The sequence below is a fragment of the Lonchura striata genome, chromosome 5 (assembly GCF_046129695.1).
Source record: "Lonchura striata isolate bLonStr1 chromosome 5, bLonStr1.mat, whole genome shotgun sequence".
Taxonomy (NCBI): domain Eukaryota; kingdom Metazoa; phylum Chordata; class Aves; order Passeriformes; family Estrildidae; genus Lonchura; species Lonchura striata.
The window spans coordinates 4,914,109-4,939,802 of record NC_134607.1 but is presented as its reverse complement, the minus strand read 5'-3'; the positions used below and the strand labels follow the sequence as shown (position 1 = coordinate 4,939,802).

The following is a 25,694-nucleotide window of genomic DNA, read 5'->3' as shown; positions in this document are numbered from 1 at the left end:
ATGGCTGTGCTGAGGGACTGCAAGGTACACACAGGGCTGAGGGGAGGGCATGGCTGCGCTGAGGGACTGCAAGGTACACACAGGGCTGAGGGGAGGGCATGGCTGCGCTGAGGGACTGCAAGGTACACACAGGGCTGAGGGGAGGGCATGGCCGCGCTGAGGGACTGCAAGGTACACACAGGGCTGAGGGGCTGAGGGGAGGGCATGGCTGCGCTGAGGGACTGCAAGGTACACACAGGGCTGAGCGGGGAGCATGGCCGCGCTGAGGGACTGCAAGGTACACACAGGGCTGCGGGGAGAGCATGGCTGCGCTGAGGGACTGCAAGGTACACACAGGGCTGAGGGGAGGGCATGGCCGCGCTGAGGGACTGCAAGGTACACACAGGGCTGAGCGGGGAGCATGGCCGCGCTGAGGGACTGCAAGGTACACACAGGGCTGAGGGGAGGGCATGGCCGCGCTGAGGGACTGCAAGGTACACACAGGGCTGAGCGGGGAGCATGGCCGCGCTGAGGGACTGCAAGGTACACACAGGGCTGAGGGGAGGGCATGGCCGCGCTGAGGGACTGCAAGGTACACACAGGGCTGAGGGGCTGAGGGGAGAGCATGGCCGCGCTGAGGGACTGCAAGGTACACACAGGGCTGAGCGGGGAGCATGGCTGCGCTGAGGGACTGCAAGGTACACACAGGGCTGCGGGCAGGGCTGAGGGCTGCGGGGGGACGGCGCCGCTGAGGCAGCGCGGCTCGGTCCTGCCCGTGCCCGGCTCCCGGGGGTGGCGGTGGGGTCCCGGGCAGCTGACGGGCTCCGGCTCCGGCGGGCGGGGAGCTGAGCCGGGCTCGCTGCGGCTGCAGCTCGGGCTCACGCACTCGCGTGGGTTCCGGAGGAGGGAAGCTGCTGTTGCGCTCTGGAAAAGTGGAAGGGTCGCTACGGCCATCTCTTCTACTGGGGAAGCAGCCCCATGTCTGAGCATCTCTGGGTCTTGTTCTCAGCGCAGGGGTCCCACGGCACCCCCCTGCCCTTTCCGTGGGCCTCAGGCCTTCGATGAAATCAGTCTCGGGTCAAAGAGTGCAACCTACAGGAGCTGCTTACTGATTAAGTAATTTCCACGCTCTCTTTCTGATAAACTCCTTTTATGGTTGTGTTTTGGTTAATTAGGGCAGTGGCAGGTTAAAACAAAGTCTTGAAGATTTTGTGTGACAGGCATCATTGACACAGCTCTGGGGATCTGTTATGCAAGGAATTCAAACTGCAGCCCACAGAGAGCACAATTCTCAGAACCAGCTAAGATCCTAGCAGAGAAAAAAAATACAGATAAACAGTCTCCAGATCTCATGACTGAACTCTGTTCTTAGAGCAGGGGAAAGGGCAAGACTTTGGTCTCACCAAGAAGCAGTGAGAAGAGCAAAGGCCATGACTCTAATACAAGAGGCAAGACGCCCTCCTGGAGTTAGAGGGAGGATTGTGGGAGATCAGTGTAAGAGAACCCAAAGGCAGCCTCTGTGGGAAGGGGAACTGATGAGCCTTATGGACTCTTAAGGTTGATTTTTGTCCACTCACACTGTCTCCTGGATTTCTTCAGTCACAGTCTGATACCTCACTAGAGGGAAACCCTGAGTGTCCCAAGTAGTCTGGGCAGGACCCCTTATGTATGTGCTAGAGGACAAGGGGTACTGCCTTTTCTGTGGCCCCAGTAGTTCTTTAGTTCTCAGTTGGCAATGACAGATTAGATTTGGAGCACACCTTTTACATCTCTTAGGAGCCAGCAGTTGCTGTGTGGTGATTCTTCCCTGTAGCCTATTTTCCTGACATGCTAGTAGTGGCACAGAGTAGTGACATCCCTGATGTGCCACAGGCTTGCTGCCATTCTCCTGTTGCTACAGTGGGAGTTTTCCAGTGAGGAGTGAGTCAGGTGGGCTGTAGCCATAGCAGGACAGAGGCTTTCCAGAGTGGCTGGAAATAGCACACATAGCTAGATCAGCAATGACCATAGAGATGGACGCGGTGCATTTTCCACTAACCTTTGCTCTGCTGGTTTGTTCTGGTGCTCACACACAGACTTCTCTATTCTTGTGAATCAACATCGTCCTCTCAGAATAGGGCATCATTTTCTGGCAAGCACCTCAAGCTTGTTGTGTAAAATGATAAAACAGGCAGTGATGCAGAGACCTGCTCCAAACGAAGCTTGTTTTTGATGACTGATGCTGAGGGTGGCTCCTGACCTACTTTGCAGGGCACCATGGAAGATAGCCAGTAAGTGGCAAGCCTAACCTTGCTACCTGCTTGACTTTTCCCTTTATTCTGTTTCTGGATGATAAATTACATAGAGAATAAAAATTTTCAGCTCCCCTGAGGTTGTTGTGTAGAGCTTAAAGGCTAACTGGCAAAAAAAGATAAAGGGGTGTGTATATACCTATATATGTAAAAGATAAAGGTTTATACAGGTATATGTAAACATAAAGATATATATATATATATATGTAAAAGATAAAGATATATATATATATGTAAAAGATAAAGGTTTATATAGGTATGTGTAAACATATAAAGATATATATATATGTAAAAGATAAACGTTTATATAGGTATATGTAAACATATAAAGATATATATAAAAATAAAGGTGTATATATACATATACATACATATATATTATATATATATATAAAAGATAAAGATTTAAAGGTACACAGAACAGGATTATAAACAGGCTGAAACCAGTGGAGAAACAGATAAGAAGGACTACAGTGTTTTTTTGGCAAGTTATGTAGCACAGAAGCAACAGTGCATGCCCAAAGAAAAAAAATCAAAGTAAGGTCGCCTTTAATATTGAAGCATTCAGTGAATACGACCACCAGAGACCCCTTTTTATGACTCTCCAGGGCCATAAAAGAACTTCCAATAGGAGGAAGATGCATGCGAATTGATTCTAGGAATTAGTTCTGTGTAATAGGTAAGAAGCACGTAGTAATAAATACGTATGATTATGATAGATAAAGACCTTGTTGCAAAGTGTCACCACACCCACAGAACAGGGAGAGTGTGTCCTTTGCAGATTATGAATGCCTGCTCTTAGTGCTACAAATTTTGAAGTTTATTCCAGCCAATTTCAGTATCATGGATATAGTATGAATTGTAAAGAAAATGTGTGATTTTAGATTCAGGTCTAATCTTTCAGGCATGTCATTTGAAGGCTCAATTGCTTTAGCTGTTGGAATGTGAGCCTTTAATCCACTCACAGTGGGAAAGATTTAGGATATATTAAAGTTGTCTTTGCTTGGTTACTTAAAAAAAAAATTGATAGATTATTGTAGCTAGGAAATGCTTTCAAATGTAAGATGAGAAGAGCATCAGGAAGGACTAAGCCCTCATTAGGAGAAGTCTGAATTAGCTTGCCCCAGGTCTGTTTTTATAATAGTTGTCTGTCCTCCATATTCTGTGTACTCCATTAAAGTAATACTGAAGTGATAGGGGCAGCTTCTCAAATGAACTCTGCTCATTTGCCAGCAGGCAGCCAGGAGATGTGCCTCAGTTATGTTATGCTGATAGAAACTATGGCAGCCCAATTTTGTTTTGCTTTTTTAGCTTTATCCATTTCCCATGTTCTTGGTGTTCTCAGGCTTGTGTATAAATCTGTGATCCAAATTTTCAGTTGGTTAATTCCAGAGACTTAGTGGATTTGCTCTGCCAGGCTGTTTGGTCTGCAAGTTGATTCAGAAAACATTATTGTTTGAAAAAGATGACAGATTTATAGGTTATAGGAGAACAGGGTTTTATTTTACCATGTGTCTACTTCACACAAGGTGTGCTTGTAGCAGAGGAATTTGCCAACAGCTCTAATGAATTCAGAATGGTGCTGTCATTATGAGCTGGGCAAGCCACTGAGATCTTCTGGTGCACTTGGTATTTGTTGGCTTCTTTAGTCTCATTACTAGCTCCAACTAATTGAGTCTTAAGGTAACTGCAATTGAACAAGAGGTTTGTTTCTGCCTCACACTGTGCTTCCAGCTTTTCTGTTTAAAAGTGCACAACTGATGAAAATTCTGAAACAGCATCAATGTGAACATTTGTCTGTGTAGCCTAGAAGATGAGGATGGGAAAGGACAACGTTTGTGTTTGTTTGTTGTGCAGGCCTGGCAGGATGCTGGACTTGCCCTGTCCACGACCAGCAATGAAGCCTGTAAGCTCTTTGATGCTGTGGTGACGCAGGTATGACCCAAAAGTGCAAGAAAATGTGATTTGAAGGGACCTGTGCATGGAACACTTTACTGTAGCTGATACTTAAATTTCTTATCAGCTGGGAGAGCCTCAAAATCAGGCCACCACAGGAGTTCAGCCTTTAGCTGGCAGCTGGAAACCCTTTTAGCAGAGGACTGTACCAGGTGCTGCAGCCATGGTGAAAACCTCAGCCAGTGTGCTCTTTCCACTTGATACCAACAAATCAGCCAGCTGACAAAAACCCTGTAGAAATCCAGGGTAATTGCTTCTGCTGGTGACTGAATTATATTTAGTGTGGCAAGCACATTTCTCTCCCTCTCAGGATTTTTCATAGAGGTGCACAGAGAGAAATGAAAGAGAAAACAATTTCTATTTCTGCTCCTTGTTTTTCCCATGTGGAATGTGTTTAGAGAATTGTTTACCTGGGGTGAGTGCTTGATTGGATTCGGGTGAGGATTGTTTGAGCCTGATGGCCAATCCAGCCCACCTGGGGCTGGGCTCTCAGAGAGGGTCACGAGTTGTGGGAGAGTTAGAGTCAGAGAAAGTAGTATGTAGTTTTAGTATCCTCCTTTTATATAGTATGTTAATGTATTTTAGTATAGTTATAATAAAGAAATAATTGTCTTCTGAACTGAGTCAGACATTGTCATTTCTTCCCATTGGGTTTGTCTGCATTTACAATAATTTAACCCCAGTTTTTCTGTTTCTCTACTACACTAAACCTTCCTGAACACAACATTTGTCTTTTAGTCATTTGCCTTGCTTTTGAATTTTAAGTGTCTGTGAGAACAAAAAGAAAAAATCCTCCTTACCATAGAGGATTTTTCAACCCTCTCTTGCTCTGTCTCTCTTACAGTATGCAACTTGGACCAATAATGAAAGCCTTGGAGGTATTGAAGGATGTCTCTCCAAGCTAAAAGCAGCAGATCCAAACTTTAGTGAGTATAACCTTTGATTCTGAGCATGGAGGTGCTGGGTTTATGCATGATGTCTTGGTTTTTAACTGACTTTGTTTATGCAAGGGCAAGGCGATAATTTATAGAATTCTGTAAAACTTCCTCAAAATGTAGAGCAGGCAGAATGCTTTTGTGTGGTGTCTTTTCCTTTTGATTTCACATAATACTTGAGTAGCTGTCATGAAAACCTTCTGAGAACTTTAGGCTTGGGAGATTTCCTGGACCCCTGTGTCCACAAGTCAGTTTTATTGAAAATGCTCAGCTCCTCTGGTGTTTTGTGGAGCTGAAGGCTCTGCTGTGAGCTTAGCTGGTGCCGTGCTGTTTCCTGCAGTGATGGGACATGTCATTGCCAATGGCTTAGAGCTGATTGGCACTGGAAGGACCGTGAGGCTCGACAAGGAGCTGGACAGTGCCGTGAGATCCATGGTGGCACTTTCCAAGTCACAGCTGCTGACAGAGCGGGAGAGGCTTCATGTGTCAGCGTTGGACATGTTTGCCAGGGGGTGAGTCCTCTGTCACCCTGCTCGAGGGACTGTGAAGGGCTCCTTTGTCTACTGCAGGCAGAAGAGAAGGTTGGCAGTAGTGGTGTGTCACGTTAGCTGACAACTAGCAAAGGATCAGGGTGAGATGTCACAGATTGTTCCTGAATTTCTCTCTCCACACTAAGTGCCATGTCTAGCTGGTGAGCAGCACTGTAGGAAGTACAGTGCTCTATTGCCACCACTTCCTAGCATTAAGGACTCCCAATTTTAAAATGTGCTACAGATCCATCAGGGTGGTTTAGAACTAGGAAATTAAGTATTTTTCTGCAGTAGGGTCCAGACCCAGATGCACAGAAGGAAAGTTACTGACTTCTCTCTCATCTCGCTATGCCAAAACCTATTTCCCCTGTAAAACAGGGAGATAAGAGTGTCACACATGCTGTAAAGGCTCACTGCTTCATTCCACATGATAAATCTGTATGAACTGAAGAACCTGTGGGCTAATGATTCACTTTCATTATTTGTTTGCCAAATAAATGGGCAAGCATGGATTTGTCTCACATCTTAGCAAAGGAAATAAGGAAGCTACTGAAGCCCTGCCACTGGCTTTGATTCCCACAAAAGGAGAGGGAAGGTCCATACAAAGTTCCGTTAATTATGGTGGGTCCCTGTAGGAACTATTCAGCCCTGGAGGAAAATTTTTAGATTTATGGTTTAAGCTTATTTCATTTTCTTTGTGTGTTACAGTGATCTGGTGTAACCCAACGTAATTCCTTTCATAAGATTTCTCAGAAGGTGCCAAATGAAGATAATCCCATTATTATATTAGAAAAGACTAAAGAATTCCTCCAAGGAAAATAATAAGTCATTTTCTATTTTTCAGCATAGTTTCAGTTCAGGACAAACTGTAGGGGAAGGCGTGTGTGCAGTCTTTGGGTGATGGAAATAATCTTATTTCTAGCCATCTTCCAAAAGCTTGTGATCTATGGGAGCAGATTCTGCAGAGCCACCCAACTGACCTCCTAGCCCTCAGATTTTCCCATGACACTTATTTCTACCTGGGATATCAACGTCAGATGCGAGATTCTGTTGCCCGTGTTTATCCTTTCTGGACACCTGATGTTCCACTGAGCAGGTGAGTCATGCTTCATTTGGAAATTGCTCTTTACCTGGTGTGCACGGACTGTGTGGTTTTTAAGTTCAGACTTACAAGTTCAGGATCTTTTGGAAACAAGGCATGTAGACAAAAATCAAGATTCTAGAAGTTAATCAAACTTGACCACAGATAGAATGTGTATTCAGTGTCCCTCTTGACACTGTTAGTGAGGGATTTTTCTTAAGCGAGCTGTGTCTCACTGCTGTCAAATATAGCACATGGTGTGTAACACATAGGATAAAATCATGTCCTCACCCAGAGCAGTGGCAGAATTTCTTCATTTCTTCCAAAAAAATACTATTCATCTTGATCCATTAAATAAATCAGGTGCACGTAACATCCCTAATTTTTCTCTATTTTTATGGCTTAATGGGGATGATTCACAACCAGTTTTAAAGGGCCACTTCATGTAAAAGTACCCTCCTGTGGTTTTGTGGGCACTGGGGAAAATGCAGACGATTGCCTTTGAGATGCTCAGATAGCTTTGGTGACAGCAGTGTCTCACTTCTAGCCTTTTAATTCTCCATCTTACAACTTTTATGGAGATCAGCAGCTGGTTCTTTGTAGCTGGTGATTCCATCTCATCCAGAGATGGGAATGTCCACTCTGATGTGCATTTTGTCGCTGTTTGCCATACTAGAGTCTCAGGGTCACTAATTTCCTCTGAGAATTAGCTTAGTAGTTCTGTATCCTGTGAGCTTGAGCCCTTGTTGTAAAATGTTCTGCAAGGAGTTTTTTGAGTTAAATGCTCTTTCTAGTGTGTTTTTTCATTTCTGGACTAAACCTTGTTATAAATAGATGATGTGCTCTTTTTCCCCCCTTCTGTTAGCTATGTGAAAGGCTTCTACGCTTTTGGACTTGTGGAAACAAACCTTTTTGACCGTGCTGAGAAGGTTGCCCATGAGGTAAACTGCTGCTGGTGCTAAAAGGCTTGAGAATTCTCAGACAGGGTCTTGGTTTCTGCCAGTTGTTAGTCAAAGCAGCAGAGAGATAGAGCTCAGCATGGAAATGCTCACAGATCTTTGTGAGACTTGTTGATGACTCTTCTCACATCTCTACCCCACCAAGGCAGTTTCGCTAGACTATATTCCCCTCACTTGCTTATGAGCATGCCCTGTCAGATGGGGTCAGAACACTCCTATAAAATCCATAGATCAGCCTGTCTGCTGCTTCCCATATGTTTACTCCTATTAAAGAATGTTGGATTGTTTTGACATATCCTGCTCTTGACAATCAGTCCTGTTTGGCTTCGTCCTCCCTTTTCTTCTAGATCCTTTTTCCTGGGTTATTGAACAATTAACTGTAACTATGTTCCTGGGCATCAATATTAGCCAACATGTTTCCTTTCTATGAAGATAGTAATTATACTTGACTTTCTGCAGTCCTCCAAGAGTCTCAGACACCATTCATCTCTAATGGATGTTCTTGGCAAAACTTCTGTTAACATCAAATTGCTGAAAGTGACAATAGAGACTAAACCCTAAAACTTAACCTTCGCTAGATTTATGACTAACTTTGCAACATGCCAAAAGCCTGGTGGGAGTTGTTGGGCCAAGGAAGAGGAATTGGCTGAATACTCAGAGCTGGCCATTTTTGGAAAAGAAATAGTTATCTACAAGGCACTATATCATGGAATATATTGTGCCTGTGCCTGCAGTTCTTTCATTGATGCGTGTCTGTGAAATAGATGTCATTTCACAGTCATCATCAAAACCTGTGAAGTGTTTTGCAGGTGTTCATCTCCCTGCAGCAGAAGCTGGGAAGTGAGGTCAGCCAAGAAACATTCTCTTCCTTTTCTGTCCAAATCAGACTTCTGGGCTGTGGTTAGTTGGAGTGGATGTACTTAACATGCAGCAAGTAAAAAGTAGTCTCTTGATTCTAGATAAGCAGTAATAAATGTCTGTATTTGCAAGTTTGTAAGGCTCATTGTGTTTTCCTGTTTTTCACTCACAGGCTTTGGCTATAAATCAGACAGATGCATGGTCTGTCCATACTATAGCTCATGTAAATGAAATGAAAGCAAAGGTGGAGGAAGGCTTAAAATTCATGAAGGAAATGGAAAAGAACTGGAAGGTAAACATTTTTGTGGCATCTCTGAAGAAGCTATTTTTAGGTTTTCTTTAATTCCTGCAGCCAAGTTCTTGAGTCCTCTGTCTGCAGTTGCTTCCTATCTGCAGACCTGTTACAATTAATGCAGAGTTTGCATATTAGAGGAAATCCTCCTCTGAGGTCTTGCTGCTCTCCATGCAGCTTTTAAGCAAGGGGCAGGAAGAAGTGGCAAGTTATGAGGGACATGACTGTGTCTATTTGTGATCTGTTGTATGGTTATAAAAGTAACCACTGATTCTTTCACAAGCTTTTTACTTAAGCTGATGTGTAGACAGTCAGTTGAAGGACCTGGCTAAATATCCTCATGGGACCTAAGATGAGGTGGAAAATGACACAGTCAAATCAACAGTTTCAAAATGCTAAAATACTTGTTTGCTTCTGGATAAGGAGGGGATTTTAAGATCAAAGAAGAGAAATTATGCTCTTACATCTTTTCTACTAGTGTATCAGTTACCTTATATATCCAACACATTTGATACCATCTTTCAGAGTATTGAACAGGTTAATTAGTCTGTTATATGGTCCTTTGCTGTAAATTAAGTTTTGTTTTTGATAGCATTTACCCAGTGATTAAGTCTGTTATATTCAGAGCTGAGAGCTCTGAGGTTTCCTTTGCTAGAACGCACAAGAGTCTATTTTAGAGTAATCTGAACTGAGTATTCCAACCCACACCAAGAGCAGGACTAGATAGTGAGACTAGAAAGGGTAGTTTTGTGCTTGTTTTATTTTTTAAGTTAAGCATTCAGATACTGGGTTTGCAAGTGCAGACAGAAAGCTCTTGCTTGAAGTTCACGCCTGTCACTTCCCAGAAAGCATTTTGTCTTTTAATATGTTAGTTTTAATGAAACAGTGATTGACAGTTTGTGTGATACCTTAGAAACCGTAGTTAGTGACTTTTGGATCAATTTTTTTAAACTCTTTGTTCTTAGAATAGTTGCATGTCTCTGTGATTCATACTCTCTATCCAAATAAAATCAAGTGCAAGCCCACTTCTCTCTATCAGTTCAATCTTTTTCAGAGCTCAAATTTAGCAGCAGGGAAAAGGTTTTGCTTTATTTGGACAGGTAATTCCATGATCTTGTTTGTATGACATTTGAAATGGCAGTACAATACTTGATATTGTCAGTGTTTATGCCAAGCTTCTGTTGCCTGAGTTTGGTTTGTGATTTAATATTAAACGAGCAAAGATTACCAGAATGTTTATCTTAGAGGCCCTGGCATTTATGGGGAACCTTTACCTTTGTGCTTCCTGAAAGTGGTTGTTACAGTTGTCAGTATGACAATAAAGATGATTTTTCCACTTGTGAAATCATTAACTACAGAACCAGGAGAGGGTGGGAGGAGAGGGGTGAACCTTACTGATATTTTAATTTTCACCAAAGGATTATGGAACTACCTTTGTCTATTTTTAATGCATTCACAAAAATGAACTGCAATTACCTTGAACTGCAAGCTAGGGAAGAGGATTTGAAGTTCTCGTGCCAGCTGGAAAGGACAGTGTGAAATTGGTGCAGTTCAGCAAAAGTTAAATCTCACCTGATTAATTACTAGTGCGTTTGGCACCTATTGCAACTTGTGTAGCCTGTAGTAAAACTTATTTAAAAAGTGATTCCTCTTTGTCTGAGGTAGTTTCTAGATGGTTGGGATGAATGGCCCTCATAAGGCCTCCATATCCTTCTCTCTCCACTATCTGGCCAGATTACTTCAGGCAAGATGCCTAAATTTTAGATGAGACAAATCTTACTCTCCTTATAGATATGCATGAAATTTCTTTTTTTAAAAGGGTGCTGAAGAAAGGTGAATTCTGAGGCATCCAAGTGAAGCTCTTATCTGGAAAATGATGTGGGGGAGATTTTGGGTTTGAGATGCTGCCCTGAATAGCTGCGAGGACAAGTGTACCAAATGAAAAGGTGTCCTGGCAGCTGATTTAAATTTCTTGTCTCTTTGTCTCATGAAGTACTCAGTTTTGCTGAAGGAGGAAACAGAAATCTGACTAGATAACTTGAAAAGGGAAGTATTTTGTAAATATTTTTTTTTTCTCTCCAGAACAGTGATATGCTTGCTTGCCATAATTACTGGCACTGGGCATTATACTACATTGAAAAGGTATGAGATATTTTCATGCATGTGCTTTATAGTCCAGAAAGGTTATCTAAAGCTCTTTAAAAGGCAGAACTAACATTTACTTGGCGGGGGAGGGCATGGGGGGGGGGGGGGTGATGTCAGAAGGGATATTTTTATAAAATAGCACAATTCCATATTTACAAAGTGGCATAGTCCTTTATTACTGTTATTTTGAGAATTTTAATTGCATTGGTCAAGACTTTGGATCTTTCTAAAAATGTTGAAATATTGCTGTGATATTATTGCTGTGTTATTATTGCGTGTTTGAAGATCAGTAGTCTCACTAATTACATTTAGCACAGTTATTTGATAGGAAGATGAACTTGGATCTCTAATTTTGAGACAAAAATTAACAAAATTCTTAGCAAATTCAGTACTCATTTTCTGGCCCAAAAATTTGCTGACTATAAAAAAGAGGCCACAAACTCTAAATTGAGTTGCCAATGCTATTAATTATTGTTGTTACTAATTCTTACTATTGAAAGCCTTTAAAAATGGTTGAAATTTTACCCAGCCTGTCAGAATTTCGTTGGACTTGATGCTTAGCACTCATGGGGTTCAGCCTAAAAGGGAGATAAATGTGGCATCCTTGAGAAGGCAGCATCCTTTGGCCAGAAAGCAGAGTAACACAGAAAGAACATAATTCTCAACAGGAGTCCAATAGTTTATTTATTTGTCACTTCCTATCTACATAACTTTTTTGAAGGCTACTTAAAACCATTTTTTTCCCATCCCTTTGCATATGCCATGGGATGCACTGATTTTTGCAAACATCCCTGAAAAGAACATTAGAATGAGAGGCAATACCTCTGTGTTTCTCTTTCTTGCTTAACTTGTGCCAGTACTGGTACTTATTCTTAGATGAAACCTCAACATACTGATAATTTTGCCTATTAAATCCAGGTTTTTCTGCTTTGAATACCTCAAGGTTTCTTTGACTTGGTTTGTTTTGATCAGGCAGTCCTGAAGAGCTGTTATGACATCTGTTAATGTGTTTGTCTCTGGTTGCTGCCAGTCACTGCTGGTTGCTGTGTCTGCACATTAACCACACATTCTTCCTTTGCTTTTCCAGGGGGAATATGAAGCTGCTTTGACAATTTATGACCAGCATGTGAGTAGGGGCCTTTTTTTTTTACTGAGATCATGCGGGATCACAATGTGATCATGACGTGTGCTTTCTTCCTTCTGTGTGACATTGAAATCTATCGCAGTGCAATCTGTGTGTAAATATTGTTTACATCTGTGAACACAGATGTAAACGATATTTACAGTCACAGTATCACAGTCTTTTAGGGCAACAACTTTTCAGCAGTTCTGGGGAAAATGCCCCAAGGATTGAGTATTACATAGTTTGAGTACTCGAAAGAGCTACAGTGGTACTGATTTCCATTCTGTCCATGTTTCTTATTCATACCTTTCAAAGGATGCAAATTAATCAAGTCACCTTTACAAAGAACTGGTTTTGCATGTTAGGTACAAAGTCAACTGTCTGGATTTCAAAACAGCCTTTGTAAATAAGCAGTATCAATTTAGATAACATAGCACATCTTTGTAAGGATTGTAAAAATATCACAAGCATTAAGAAAGCTGCTGGGCAGATTTCTGTCTACTAACATTGATCAAGCAAAGTAATATTTGTGGCAGAATTTTGGAAAAAATAAAATACTCTGGTGACTCCCCATATTTACTGAGAAAAACAACACATGTAAATCATATTAAGTTTGTGTCATCACAAATTCCTTTATTCAAGAAAGATGCAATTAAGACTATTACAAAACAAGTAATTTTGAATTAATAGAAGGATAAAATTAATTTAGTACTATGAAAATAAGTTTGATAAGCTGAGGAAGTTTCCACTAGCACATCACTTGACCAGCCTATGCGTACTTGTGATTACAGATTGCTCCCCGATGCCTGGCAAGTGGAAGCATCCTGGATATAGTTGATAACAGTTCGATGCTGTACAGGCTTCATCTGGAAGGTAGGATATCCTCTGACCATTCTTTTTTATAACTTTTTCCCTTTCCCTGCCATTCATATTGGGGAAGTATTTCAATATAATTACACATCAAGCTCAATCAGTGTTTCAGAAGAAACTTGAGAAAAGTATCAACGTGAAGTTCCTAATAATGTCCATAAGCTTTATTTTTCCCAAGAGCTTCCATTTTCCATGCCAGTGTGGCATAGCAGTCAGGTCACATCCTTCTTCTCTGACAACTTCACTTCTGTTGTTCCTGGAGGTCTGAGGCTGAACAAACAAGTGCACAAGCCTCTAAAAACCCCACAGCACTTTCTGGATGTAAATTTCCAGTCACATCCTTTTTCTTCTGCTTTGATCCTGATTGAAATAGTTAGTATAGGCGTATCAGCCTCTGGCTTTTTGTACTCCCCTAACTCAGACACATTTCCCCTTTTTAAGTCAGTGTTTGTACACTGGGGTTCATGGCAGGGGACATGATGGACAGACAGTATTTCACACTGTTCTGGTAAAACACTAATGATGTATTGGGGATTTTATTAAATCCATCTTCTCTGTCTTGTGATTCCTGCAGATGGCTCATGGTGAACAGCACCTCCAAAACATTATGGGCAATCTCATAATAAAGCCAGAAGCTCACACAGTGCAGACTAAAATAATGCCTTTAAACTCCTGACAGTCAAGAAACTCTTGGCCCACATAAGGCAGGCTGCAGCTGAGCAGCATTATTGCTGCATACATTTTGCTACATCAGGAAATGTTCTCTTGAGTTCAGTAGGAATGCTTTTTGATGCTGAGTGGCTGAAAGTAGTTGCAAAGACATCCTTTCACATGTGGCAACGTTATGGAGAGAATTACTTTTTACTCTTAGGTGTAAAGCTTGGGGACAGGTGGAATGATCTGCTTGGGGTTACGAAGAAGCACACCAAGGATCACATTCTTCTGTTCAATGATGTGCACTTCTTGATGTCTTTCCTTGGAGCCAAAGACCACAAAACTACTGAGGAGCTTTTAACAACTCTGCAGGAACTTGCCAGGTGAGCAGTGGAAGTCCTGCATTGGGTTCAGCGAATGGCCCTCTGAAGTTCAGGGTGGTGACGTCTCTGGCTTAGCATGTCCCTGGGACACATCTGGTTTAAGCAGGGCAACGTCCAGTTAGGAGATGCATAATATTTATTTAATGAGTTAATGTCTAGAGGGGGTCCTCGTGTTGTTGAGCAGAAATCTTTTGTGTTTAGGGTCACAGACACTGCCTAAGCAGTTGCTGTCTGTTTCCTTTTAGTGGGGTCACACTAAGTTGTGTTACAGACAAGAAGTATATTAATAAGAACATTCCACAAGTTATGTCAGCTGTCTGTGGTGGATCTTTTCTGCTCTAGTTTAAAAGGTTAATAACAGAACATTAATCGGTAGTGATATTCTAATGGCTACTCTTTGACGTGTTGTTAAGTCTATCTACAGGAAATTAGGTTTAAAGTACTACTAAAGTAATAATCTAGAATATTTAACTTTCAAATTAAGTTGTTTGGAAAAGTTGTATATTTAAGTACTACATCCAAACAATGAAGGTTTTGTGTTCCCTTGGGTATTAAATGACTGTGAATTGTCTTGGTTTTTTTTTTCAAGAGGTTGATACATAGATGGTTTAAATTCAATTTCATCCCTTCACTACACCTTTTTTTAACTCTGTTTAAGCATCTGTTGCTTCCTTTGCCTTTAAAAAGAAGGAAGGAGAACCTGAAATTGTCACTATTTGTTCCTGACTATATATAGTTTTGAGGAATACTGTAACTTTTAAGAATACTTAACAAAGCAAGTAACTTTCAAAGCAAGCCTAAGTATGTCTCATTTAACTATAGTAGAAAACAGCAAATATCTTTTGTTATTTATTCTATTATTTATATAGGTATGTCAGGATATATAAAGTATAGAAAACTGTCCACCACAGAGGCTTTAATGAACATGTGTTCATATGTGCTACTTATTATTTCATCTAGTGCTTCCTTTCACCTACTTTCAGCCTTAATACATGTGTACATTTTTTGCTGTAGTTTGGAATATTATAAAACTTAATTTCATTATTTGAGAAAGCTGTGAGTTGAACAGGCTGTATTAATGATTAGACTACTTTACGTCTACAACCTGGGCACAAACATCTGGCATTACACCGGTATTTTTCCCTGGCCTTAGCCATGGAAAGTTGCTGGGAATTTGTCGGGTGTCCCATGGCGCTCTCTGGTGGCTGGTGTCACAGGCACCTTTCCATGGAAATGCTGGACAAAACATGTAAATGAGGAATTGTTTCATCCTTTTCATCACTGGCTGCCTCAAGCTGCTTCAAATGAACATCTGTTGTGCACTTCTATCCTTCTAGGATGCCATAGTTTGTTTAAGGAATGGTAAACACATAGGGCAGTGCTGCCTACTGGAAAATGAAGGCTGGCCCAGTGAAAGAAACAGGAGATTTTGTGATGCTGACTTGAGAAGGAGCTGCCTTGCAACGTCATGGTTGGGAGCTGTGTACAAGGACTGGTGGCCACATGTGGCCAGACAAAGGGCTAGCAGTAGGATGTTCTGGTGGGGTCAGCAGAAGAGAAACTGCAGTTTTCTTACTGTCCTAGCCCAAACTGTTTATTGCAGTGCTAGGAGGGCTTGGGCTTGTGCCTTTTGTGGGTATATTCAGGATAAAAACTGACTGCTGGATGAGTAATGAAAAGGTGAAAGTAGCATAACCATACCAAAATATATGACCTAAGTCAAGTACCTGAAACACCAGGCTTTGTACAGTAAAAAAAAAAAAAAAAAACTAACAAAAAAACCCCCAAAGTTGTCTGCAGGCAGGGGCAGACTAGCATTGAAATATGGCGATTTATGCTTTGGCTTATGGAAGTAAACCACTTTTTCATTCTACAGAGCTCCTCATGAAGACCACGAGCTTTCCCTGGCTCCTAGTTTGGGGCTGCCACTGTGCCAGGCTTTTGTAGAATTTGAAAATGGGAATTGTGACAAAGCTGTAGACCTGCTGTACCCAATCCGTTATGAACTAGTCCAACTGGGAGGCAGTGATGCTCAGGTAAAGGAGATCCAGAAAAGACTTTTTGATGTGATTTAATTCCCTTTCAGTAGCCACCATGAAGCACTTAGCTCATCAACACCACTTCAATATTAGACAGTGAAAAGTTGAACTGTGTCTGTGACTGAATCCTGTTTGCAAATGCTTACTAAAATGCTTACTAGCAGGGTTAGCTATTTATATTTAATGCTGATTTGTTTACTACCTGTGAATTTAATAGCTTGGTAACCAAGATACTGTAACTAGCAATACATGATAAATTACTTATTAGTTTGTATTTTGCTGACTTCTTTTCCAGAGAGATGTTTTCAGCCTGTTATTGATTCATGCTGCTTTAAATTCCAAATCAAAGGCCAAACGAAACCTTGCAAGGTAAGTATTTCCCCTGATAAATATTTGTGGAAGTAGCACTGTTGTTAAAAGTAAGAAGTAACAAATAGACTCAAAAAGCAAGAAGTAATGAATATATTCAAACCAATAAATTTAAGGCTAAAACTATATGCAACCATTTGTGTTAAATGTAGCAACACTTAAGCAGGATAAAAAGTACAATAGCTTCCAATTCCACAAGTCCACTCTTTTGGCCTGGATGGATGATCTGTGTATGTTCATGGGTAGCTGATTTTCAAATGGTTCTGTCTTCAGATATGGCCTGTTGACCATGTGTGTTATGGACTACTAAGCTTCTGTGAACTGCTGCAACTCCAGTCAGTGCCACTGCTGACATCTGCTTTGCTGGGGAGTCAGAGGTGTGCTCTGCCATGTGCCCCTCAGCACAGCCTGTTTGGCAGAACAGTCCACGTTTATCACCCGCTCCTCACCCTCCTACTTCTCCTTTCACAGGTGTCTCCTGCATGAACGTGATATAATGAGACCCAAGTCACCAATGACTGAGCGACTGATCAGGAAGGCAGCAGCTGTGCATTCCATGGCATAGGCTTTCCTCCAGCTTCAGCTGGAAGAGCCAGGAGCTTTCCACAAAGCCTGGGTGCAGGGAGTGCAGGGGTACTGTGAAGGAATTTGGGGAGGTACTCAAGGTTAAAAGATCTGAGAATCATTTCCTTAAAAGACAGAGGTGTTGCATTTCTGGAGGTTATGTCTTAGATGATTCCACAAGGAAAGAAGAAAACTTGGTGATAATGCAAGAAAAACTTGTTGATAAAGCTTTCTGGAGCATCCCAAAGGCATTGCTGCGCTGGTATGTTTTCCTGAACATTCCCACTGACCCTTATACACAGTGCAGTAACAGTGCCTGGATTTCAGTCCTTCTTTGGCCCAGTTTGTTACTTGGCCTACATGTGAAGTAAACTGCTAAGGTAATTCAAAGGGAACTTTTATATAAAGCTAATAGGAAGGTGGAAGGCCAGAGCCAATACAGGCATTAACTGAATTCCATATTGAGCTTCCAGCCCATTCAGGCAGGACTCACAGATCTGTCTGCATGCAGGATCTCTTTCCAGGTGTACATTTTAAACTCAGTCCCATAAAATGTTAAATTTTTCCTCTCAATATAGCACATCAGAGCTTTCTGGCATTACAGGGTAAATTAAACCAGACAAGAATAATGACTATTCTGACATGGGTGCTCCCTTCGCACTTTTAGATCTTTCAGAAAAAGAGAAAAACCTGGATTTCAGCTGAACAGTACCATTTCTGAAGGTTTGTTGGACTGGGTCTTTGTGCTTCCCTGAGCTTTTGGATAGTCAGGCCTTACTACCATCTCACTCCAGAGAAGTCCTGCAAGTTGGCAAAGTGGGGTTTAAACCAGGGTTAAAGCACACCCTATGGAGAGGTGAAGACCAGAAGGGAGCTTCTGCCATGGGAAAGAGGGCTCAGGGGGATGGACACCGCTCGGCCCCAGCACATGTGATGGGATCAAGGTCGGTGCTGCAAGTCAGGCATGATGTGAGCCACGGACCTCGAGGGAGCTCTGGTGCCTCTGGATTCCTGCAGCATCCCAGAGCTAACACATTGTCTTGCAAAAGTATTTCAGAAATCCCTAATGACAGGGAAGATTGTATTTCAGACCAAAATTGAACTCATGCCTCCTCTTCTGGAATGGAAGTCCCACACTCTGCAACTGCCCAAGCTCTGGCTTTGCTTCTACATCTGCAAGCTCTCCTGGCCTCACAGGCCTGCCCCTCCTTTCTGACCAGGTCAGGCTCTTCCCCATGTCCCACAGCAGCCTTGTTCTACAGTTTCCTTTCGACTTAAGAAAGTACTTCCATAGCTGGTCCTGCACTGCTCCTGGAGTTCCTGCATCGTGGAACAAGTGGAAGTGCTTTGCTGACATTTTGCTTTACCCGATCTTCCCCTAATGCAGAAATAGCTTATTTTTAAAGGAAGAATAATAAAACCATGTAAGGGATTGCATTCCTTGCCTTCAGGTCTTCTGATTTATGGGCGTGCTGTTCTTCAGCAGACAGCTTCTCTGCTCATGGTGGGGGGATGACTCACCTGAGACACATTACACTGGATTTTTACACTATTATTTTTAATGAGTGCACTTCAAGCAATGACTTTAGACAGGTAATGTTTTACTGGAGGAATGTAACAAACTGTATAAGGGAACAAAAGCTGGAGAAAGCTCTGCCTGGCTATGCAGGGTGTAATCAATGGAATCAATGACAGCTCTACTTTTGATAGCACGACTGACAATTTTGTCTGCTTTGCCTTAAATTGGTTGAGCAAGTAAGTACATGACTTCTTTGCATGTGTGAAGCTTTTAAATCTGTTATTCAGCCTAATTTCATAGATGTGTAACAGTTCTGGCCACTTTGTTTCCACCACAGTGGCCAGAAGCCTCCAGCAGTGAAGAGCAGCAGGTCACAGCTCAAGTGTGCCACAGCCTCCCAGGGGTTTTCCTTGGTGCCAGTTAGGAAGAGGCTGAGGTGCCACGAGGTGGGAGAACCGTTGTTTCTTTCTCATTCTCTTGCTTTCAGAGTATGTATTTTCCAGCTTCCTTCCCCTTCAGCTCAGTTGTCCAGACTGCACCTCTCACTCCCAGTCCAGCCCTCTGATGGAAAAGCCAAAGCCTTGTGTATCAGGAAGCTGCATCCCCACTGCAAGGTGGGTTGGACCATAGAACAGCTCTGCAGTTCTTGTATTGCTGTGTCTTTACCCTCTGTGTGTGGTGATCTGGACTGATCCTAAACTGTCAGCATCTCGCTGGCACCCTCCCCATACAGGCCTGCCTTGTGCCTCACAGGCTTGGGGCTTCCTACAGGTGCCTGATCTAGAGTCTTTAGAAGTTACTCATCTGCATATTAAAGAAGTACATCCTTAGAACCTCTCAATATCTCACTACTTTGAGATTTAATACCAACAGTTCTTCCACTACCTCACTTAATTCTTTCACCTTTTCTTAGGACTTCATTAACTGCTCAGAGTAGCTGTTTAGTTACATGAAATCTAACCAAACTACTCCACCACTTTAATGTTAAAAATCTCCTAGCTAGGAAGTTAATTTATAGAAATATTCTCTCCTTAGTAATTAGCTAAGCATCTACCCTACAATGGGAATCCACATGTGCAGTTCCCCAGTTTAGAAACACTGAAGGAAGACAGGGAATGTAGGAAGGGGCTGGTTCACTCAGCATATTTAGTCTTGCTATGTTTATGTAAAGACAGAATGCACACTGAAAATGCCTGAAAACAGGTTTTATTTGCAAATACAGCAAGCTCAGTAATTCAGGAATTATACAAGCAAACAAGAAAAGAGAGGTCTTAAAACAGGATTAAAATCTTCCCCGCATGTTTTCATTTAGTTCTAAGTCATTTTAGTAAGATTTTCTGGATTTATCTTTTACATTCCTCTTGGGAAGAACTTGTTATCTTTGAGTGGTTGACAGATTTCTATCACAGATGCAAAAACCATCGAGGCTACTGGTGTTTCTGTAAAGCTTAACTGAAGGTAAAAATTACTGCTTCTCTGTCCTCACTCCTGGTTTCCCTCTGAACATCTAAACTGCCTGAATATGGCATTTTGTACCGAGGGCCTTAGTTTGATCCACTTAGAGACTCCTTGCTAACATCCAGTAGAAACTGCACAGGTTTCTGACCCAGGATCACCCCCCAAAACAAAAAGAGGATCCTCACTTGTCAGCATCCTGCCCCTCGCAAGTGGGCAGCAGAACATGCGGATGGTGCCTTATGACAGCAGTTCTACCACTGGCCTCAAGAGAACCTAACTGGTCTCTTTTGGTCCCATTCTAATCTGGAAAAACGAAAATTATTGCACAAACACAACATCTCTATGATCCTTAAGAAGTTTCTCATGTCCTGTTGTGCTAAGTGGCCACATCCACTGAAAAGCCTGACTTGTTGGGACACAGTCTTTGTGTACTTACAGCCATTAGTTGAAGCCAAACCACCACATTTTAGTATCTGCTTATTCATATGTGGTGGCTTTCACAGCTTCATGTTGAGCTCTGCTTTTGTGTAGTTACAATAAGCTACTGCAAGCTACTGTATAGGTTACAGCAAGCTACATTTCCACAAAGAATCTGATCCAACAGCTTTCTGATCCATCTGCCATTGTACAGATGAAAATTCTCGAGAACTAACAACATGGATTTAAAATATGCTTTTTCTTTTTCTGTTTATCATTTTAACTTAAAACATGTACCAGCATTAACAAGCAGTGCTTTGAAAACAAACTCAAGTCGTCATTACCTACACTGTATTGTTTATAATAATGACAGATGAGAGGATTAAGAACAGATGAATTCTGCACTGAAAAGAATCTCCGGCCACTAAAAACCTGAAAGTTTCCTTTAAAACTACTGTACTGTTAATTTTTCTTTTAACTGTTTGTGAAGAGAAGTCCTCTCTATTTTTTTTAGACGATGCATTTACAATTATTTGCCCACAGCAGTCATAAAGTTCAATTTCCCATCCCACAATTCTGATTTTTCTGCTATGGTTATCGAAATGTCTGTACTTCATTTAAGAGAGGAAGAGAAGAAGGTAAGGCAGTCACAACAACTGTAACATCTAGTTTGCCAGCCCTCCTCAATGCAAAAATTGGATTAACATTCCGAAGAAATGTATTAAAAAGAAGTCACCAAGTAGAAGAACACGTTCAATATGAAAAACAAGATGAGGGACACAAACTGGTACGTTCCACTAAGATATAATGCATTTTTTTCCCTCCTCTCTAGACACTCTTATTCCTGTATCTTTCTGCTCTCTTATTCCTGCCACTTTCTGCTCTATTATTCTGGTCTCTTTCTGCTCTCCTATTCCTGCCACTTTCTGCTCTATTATTCCGGTCTCTTTCTGCTCTCCTATTCCCGCCACTTTCTGCTCTCTTGTTCTCTCCTCTTTATACTCTATTATGTACTCTGGGTAAATCTGGTGTTTTTCAAAGACAACAAAAACAGAAGGATTTAACTCATCATCCACACAGCTGTCATATAACCACAGCTTGTCAGCACACTTCACTGGGGGACGGACATAGGTGGCTTTGCCTTTAACGTAGTCTCCAACCAGAACACGAGCCACGAACATGAAGTGTCCCTGCAGCGTAGCCTGACAGTAGGCATGGGAATAGCAAGCATCTCTAGCAAAGTAACTTCCTAGAAAACAAGATGGAAACATGGTTGTGAGGAAAATCTATACAGTGACAGCAAAATCTGAGCATGCCTTGGGCTTTCAGGAGATATCTGACTCAATTTTCAGGACTTTTCTTACTCAATTTTTTTACACCGAAATTTTTGCAAGAGAAGGGATTGCACTATCTGCTATTTCAGGAGTAATTTTTTAAAAGCTGTACCAATAAGCAGTAGTGTGCTTATTGGTCTTATACCAAGGTGTGTGTGTTGTGATGAGAGGGACAGACAAGAAAACATGAGGGCCTTCCATGATCACACTGACGGCATACATACTCCTCTGCTCCCTGCCACACAAATTGATTTATAAGTTCAAATTATGACTTCAGACATCAGAAAATGCCACCTACAGCAAATCCATGCACTAATGCTCTTGATACCTTGTGAGAAGACTTACTCCCAACCCAAAGCAAATCCTGGCCCTCTTCAGAAGGAGCGTAATACTAATTATTATCTTTTTTTTTCCTTCTATAGTTAAAGACTTCAGAACCTTTGACTGCTCCACTATCAGAGGAGTCTCAGCAGACATCTCACTTTCTACATACCCTTCCCATAGTTAGTTCCATTGCTTCCACAAATTCTCCAGTCAAAGTTCAGTTTGCAGATCGTTTCCATGGAGGTGACATCAGTTCCGTGGAACAGGCGTTTTTCCTGAACTTCCTTTCCTCCTTTTTCCCTTTTCATCTTCTCTTTCTGCCTGATAAAAATTAAGTGGAGGAGAATGTGAGCCATAGAAAAAAAGGGGAAAAAGTATTTTTTTTAAACAATTTGAACAACTATGTAACATCCATGTAAATCTCAGCTGGATGGTTTCCAGTCTACTCTCTCACCTCTCAGATGAAGCACACTAGCAGCATGATGAACAAGTATGAGATGAGCACTGTACTGACACCACTGCTTAGCAATTCTAAATAATTCTGGCTTTACTCAGGGAATTTAGGCATTTGACACTGTTGCTCCTCTGTAGGGCCCTATTTGGTTGTGCTTTGAAGTCCCTTCCCACTCAAGCTCTCACTGGAGTGGAGGCACCATTAACCACAGAAGCTCTGTGCTTCCACAGTGGCTCGAAGCTGGAGGCAGCTTGCTCTCTCTGCCACAGCCCCAGCTCTGGCCCCTGAGAGAAGTCAGTGCTGTTGAGGAGATGGGGCCAGGACATGAACCCAGCCTGCTTTGCCCACTGCTCACCTCACTGATTGAGGCCAGTCACATTGAACTATGAACAGGATCAAAACAGAAATTACAACAAAAGGCTCAACTCATATTTCCCATCATTATTCCACAGCATCCAGACACCTCTCAGTTTTTCAGAAGTGGACAAGGCAGTAATATTCTTCAGGGAGTCATCAGCCAGAAATTAAGCAGAGCCAGGGGAAGGGAAAATCCTTCCAACTTGTAAATTAGTAAATGAAAAGTTAAGAGCAATGGACTGAAACTTGTTCATTGAGAACTTACTGTGAGGGTGGTGAGGCCCTGGCACAGGGTGCCCAGAGAAGCTGTGGCTGCCCCATCCCTCAATGCGTTCCAGGCCAGGTTAGATAGGCCTTGGAGCAACCTCCAAGAATAGTGGAAGATGTCCCTGTCATGGCAGATTGGATGAGCTTTAAGGTATCTTCCAACCCAAATTACTCCGTCATGCTCTGGACTTGGCAGTGTTAAACTCTGCCTGCTTAGCTTAATGACCTCATTGGAGCACGATAAAAAATATGCACTATTACATGTTTTGAAGTCTCTTATGTTCTGCTAGATTAAAAGGTTTTATGAATCAGTAGCTGATAACTTTCTGGGTTCCATCATTTTGCAGGTGAAAGCATTTATTTGAGCAGTATTTTTCTACTCCACTACCATTCCATACAGTCTTGTTTTGAACTAGACAACTGTTCTAAGTTAGCAACAGCTTAATCTTACATCAAACTAACTTGAACATGGTTCAACCCCAGCTCTAATCTGCTGGTATCTTGCTTGGCCTAAGTACCTACAGTTCAGTATCACTGATGGAGATGTTGAAGACCAGAAAGCTCTGGAACTCAGAGATCATCAAGTTAAAACACAAGGATTCTTCCTCAGTGAATACTGACTTGGTTCAGCAAAATCTGACTGGAACAAAAAGGCCCAAGCAGCCTTTACTCTTTTTAGTATTTTGTATACTGTAAGGGACAAAGGTTTGTAACAGACAGAGCATGTGTGCAGCAGGCAGTTACTGCTCCACCCCGAGACAATCACTGTTCCACATCCCTGTGGGTATCCTCATCCCAGTTTTGCATGATGGATGTCTTTCTCTCCAAGCTCCTCTCCCTCTCTTCCAAGGAGCCATGCAAAGGGAACATCCCCAGCAGAGTATGGCATTCTGTGGAAGGCCTCAGACAGCAATCTCACTCCTGAAATTGCTAGTAACAAAATACCAGTCATGTTAAGGGATGGGTGGCAACCTCCTTTTTTTCCTAGAAAGCACATACAGGACATCTTGTTCTTGGAGACTGGCTTCTCATAAGGATAGGGAAACAAGTACTAACCACTGAAACACCTTCCAGAGGGATGGATTCTGAATCCTCTGTATTTTAAGGATACTGTAATTTTTCATAGTCTGATGAAACAGCTGCTTTATTTCGTTGTATTCAGAGGTCGCATTCCTGATCACCACTGCCTACAAAATACAAACCAAAGCAAAAAAAGGCATGAGACTGCAGTGAGCTTGGAACATGAAGAAGCCTAATTCCAGCAGATACACTTTCAGAAGTCCCCAAACTATGCTTACGGAAGGTAATTAAATGCTTTAGATCATGATTATGTGAATAACCAAATACCAAATAAATCCTGCTTTGCAAGGATACCTCAACTCTCTTCAGGAAGAATGCTGAAAGGTTTATCATCTCGAAGACACTTGCAAATTTACATCTCAATGGAACAGAAATTGCAAAAAGAAAACTTGACAGATTATTTCAGAGAGTGTCAGTTTTATATCTAAAGGTGATTAAGAACAAAAGATCTTAGATAACAGCATCATTTGTAACTAGACATTTATGGGAGCTTCAGCTATTAAAGATGAAACAAACAAAACATAAATACCCTCCTGGCATTGTAGTACCTTACCTTTTCAAAGTTAGAACTTTGAATGCTTCACTTTAATACAGACTTCTGAAAAGACCTTCACATTTCTAAATAAGTGTGACACCAGATACCTGCTTAAACAAATGTATGTCCTTTCCCAAAGAAAACAAAGTCCATTTAGCCATTATCCTTTTATTTAACTATACATTTTGCATTTAAAAAGCCATTAAGAAATGCTCATTTTTCCCCAAGATAATTTAATGCAAAACATAATTAAAACATTACTTGAGCTCTTCTGCTTCTTTATGTCATGCATGAATTTTCCATTTTTTCTCCAAAGTAACTCATGTCTTTTATCTTCTAGAATCAACATTTATCTCCGTAAACTGCAAATATGTGATGCTGGCAGGCTGATGTCACCTGGTAATACTTTCCACTTAAGCGAAGTGTGGACTCAAGATTACAAACATCCGACATTCCAAAGTGTTTTAAGCAGGAAAGCTGTGACCATCCTAAAAGGTAACAACTTATCCTAACTATCATCTTATCCTACCAGGCAAAAATTCCCTGTTTTAGGAGGCTAAGCTTAGAGAGAAAATAAAGCAGAATAAAACTTGTGTTTCATAGATACATTTAAGTACTTATTAATGAGGAGACCTCTCGCAGGGAAGTGTTCTAAAGATTAAGAATAAAATCAGCTACAAGAAAGAACTATTTCTTTGAATTTATTAAAAAGCCTTTAAAATGTTGAGTGAAATTTCCCATGTCTCAATACAGGAGCATTTTCCAAAGCTTACAGCACAACACGTGCTGTACTGATTGTCTGCACAGTTTGTGGCACAACAGCTCAAGTTGCTCACCATTACCTACACGATGAAAATCATGTCACTGTATTTCAGTACTTCATATTTTATTTCAAATCACAGAATGGTTTGGGTTGGAAGG

The 25,694-nt window shown here is 41.6% G+C and overlaps 2 protein-coding genes and 1 long non-coding RNA gene across 7 annotated transcripts in view; 2 read left to right on the top strand and 1 right to left on the bottom strand.

Annotated features, from left to right (window-relative positions):
• The first annotated feature begins 612 nt into the window (after positions 1 to 612).
• TTC38 (tetratricopeptide repeat domain 38) lies at positions 613 to 18,465 on the top strand. Its single transcript, XM_021529938.2, has 14 exons — positions 613 to 677; positions 4,128 to 4,205; positions 5,071 to 5,152; positions 5,502 to 5,673; positions 6,614 to 6,787; positions 7,638 to 7,713; positions 8,762 to 8,881; positions 10,964 to 11,023; positions 12,114 to 12,152; positions 12,941 to 13,022; positions 13,891 to 14,056; positions 15,933 to 16,092; positions 16,391 to 16,464; positions 16,936 to 18,465. The coding sequence occupies exons 1-14, from the start codon at positions 654 to 656 to the stop codon at positions 17,027 to 17,029; spliced, it is 1,401 nt and encodes a 466-aa protein (XP_021385613.1). The 5' UTR covers positions 613 to 653; the 3' UTR covers positions 17,030 to 18,465.
• A 304-nt stretch (positions 18,466 to 18,769) lies between these two features.
• LOC110470382 (uncharacterized) overlaps positions 18,770 to 25,694 on the top strand; it is a 25,623-nt gene continuing 18,698 nt past the window's right edge. Inside the window, exons 1-3 of the long non-coding RNA XR_002465407.2 lie at positions 18,770 to 18,783; positions 18,859 to 18,993; positions 24,321 to 25,268. This is a non-coding gene — a long non-coding RNA (uncharacterized LOC110470382). The remainder of the gene's footprint in view (positions 18,784 to 18,858; positions 18,994 to 24,320; positions 25,269 to 25,694) is intronic.
• The window catches only part of LOC110470380 (protein mono-ADP-ribosyltransferase PARP12), a 25,344-nt gene continuing 19,387 nt past the window's right edge, over positions 19,738 to 25,694 (bottom strand). For all 5 annotated transcript variants that reach the window (XM_077783229.1, XM_077783233.1, XM_077783231.1 and 2 more), the window contains 3 exons: positions 24,215 to 24,345; positions 22,250 to 22,401; positions 19,738 to 21,671 (listed from right to left, as the gene is read on the bottom strand). In XM_077783229.1, coding sequence (XP_077639355.1) covers positions 21,220 to 21,671; positions 22,250 to 22,401; positions 24,215 to 24,345 — 735 coding nt within the window. In that variant the 3' untranslated portion in view covers positions 19,738 to 21,219. The remainder of the gene's footprint in view (positions 21,672 to 22,249; positions 22,402 to 24,214; positions 24,346 to 25,694) is intronic.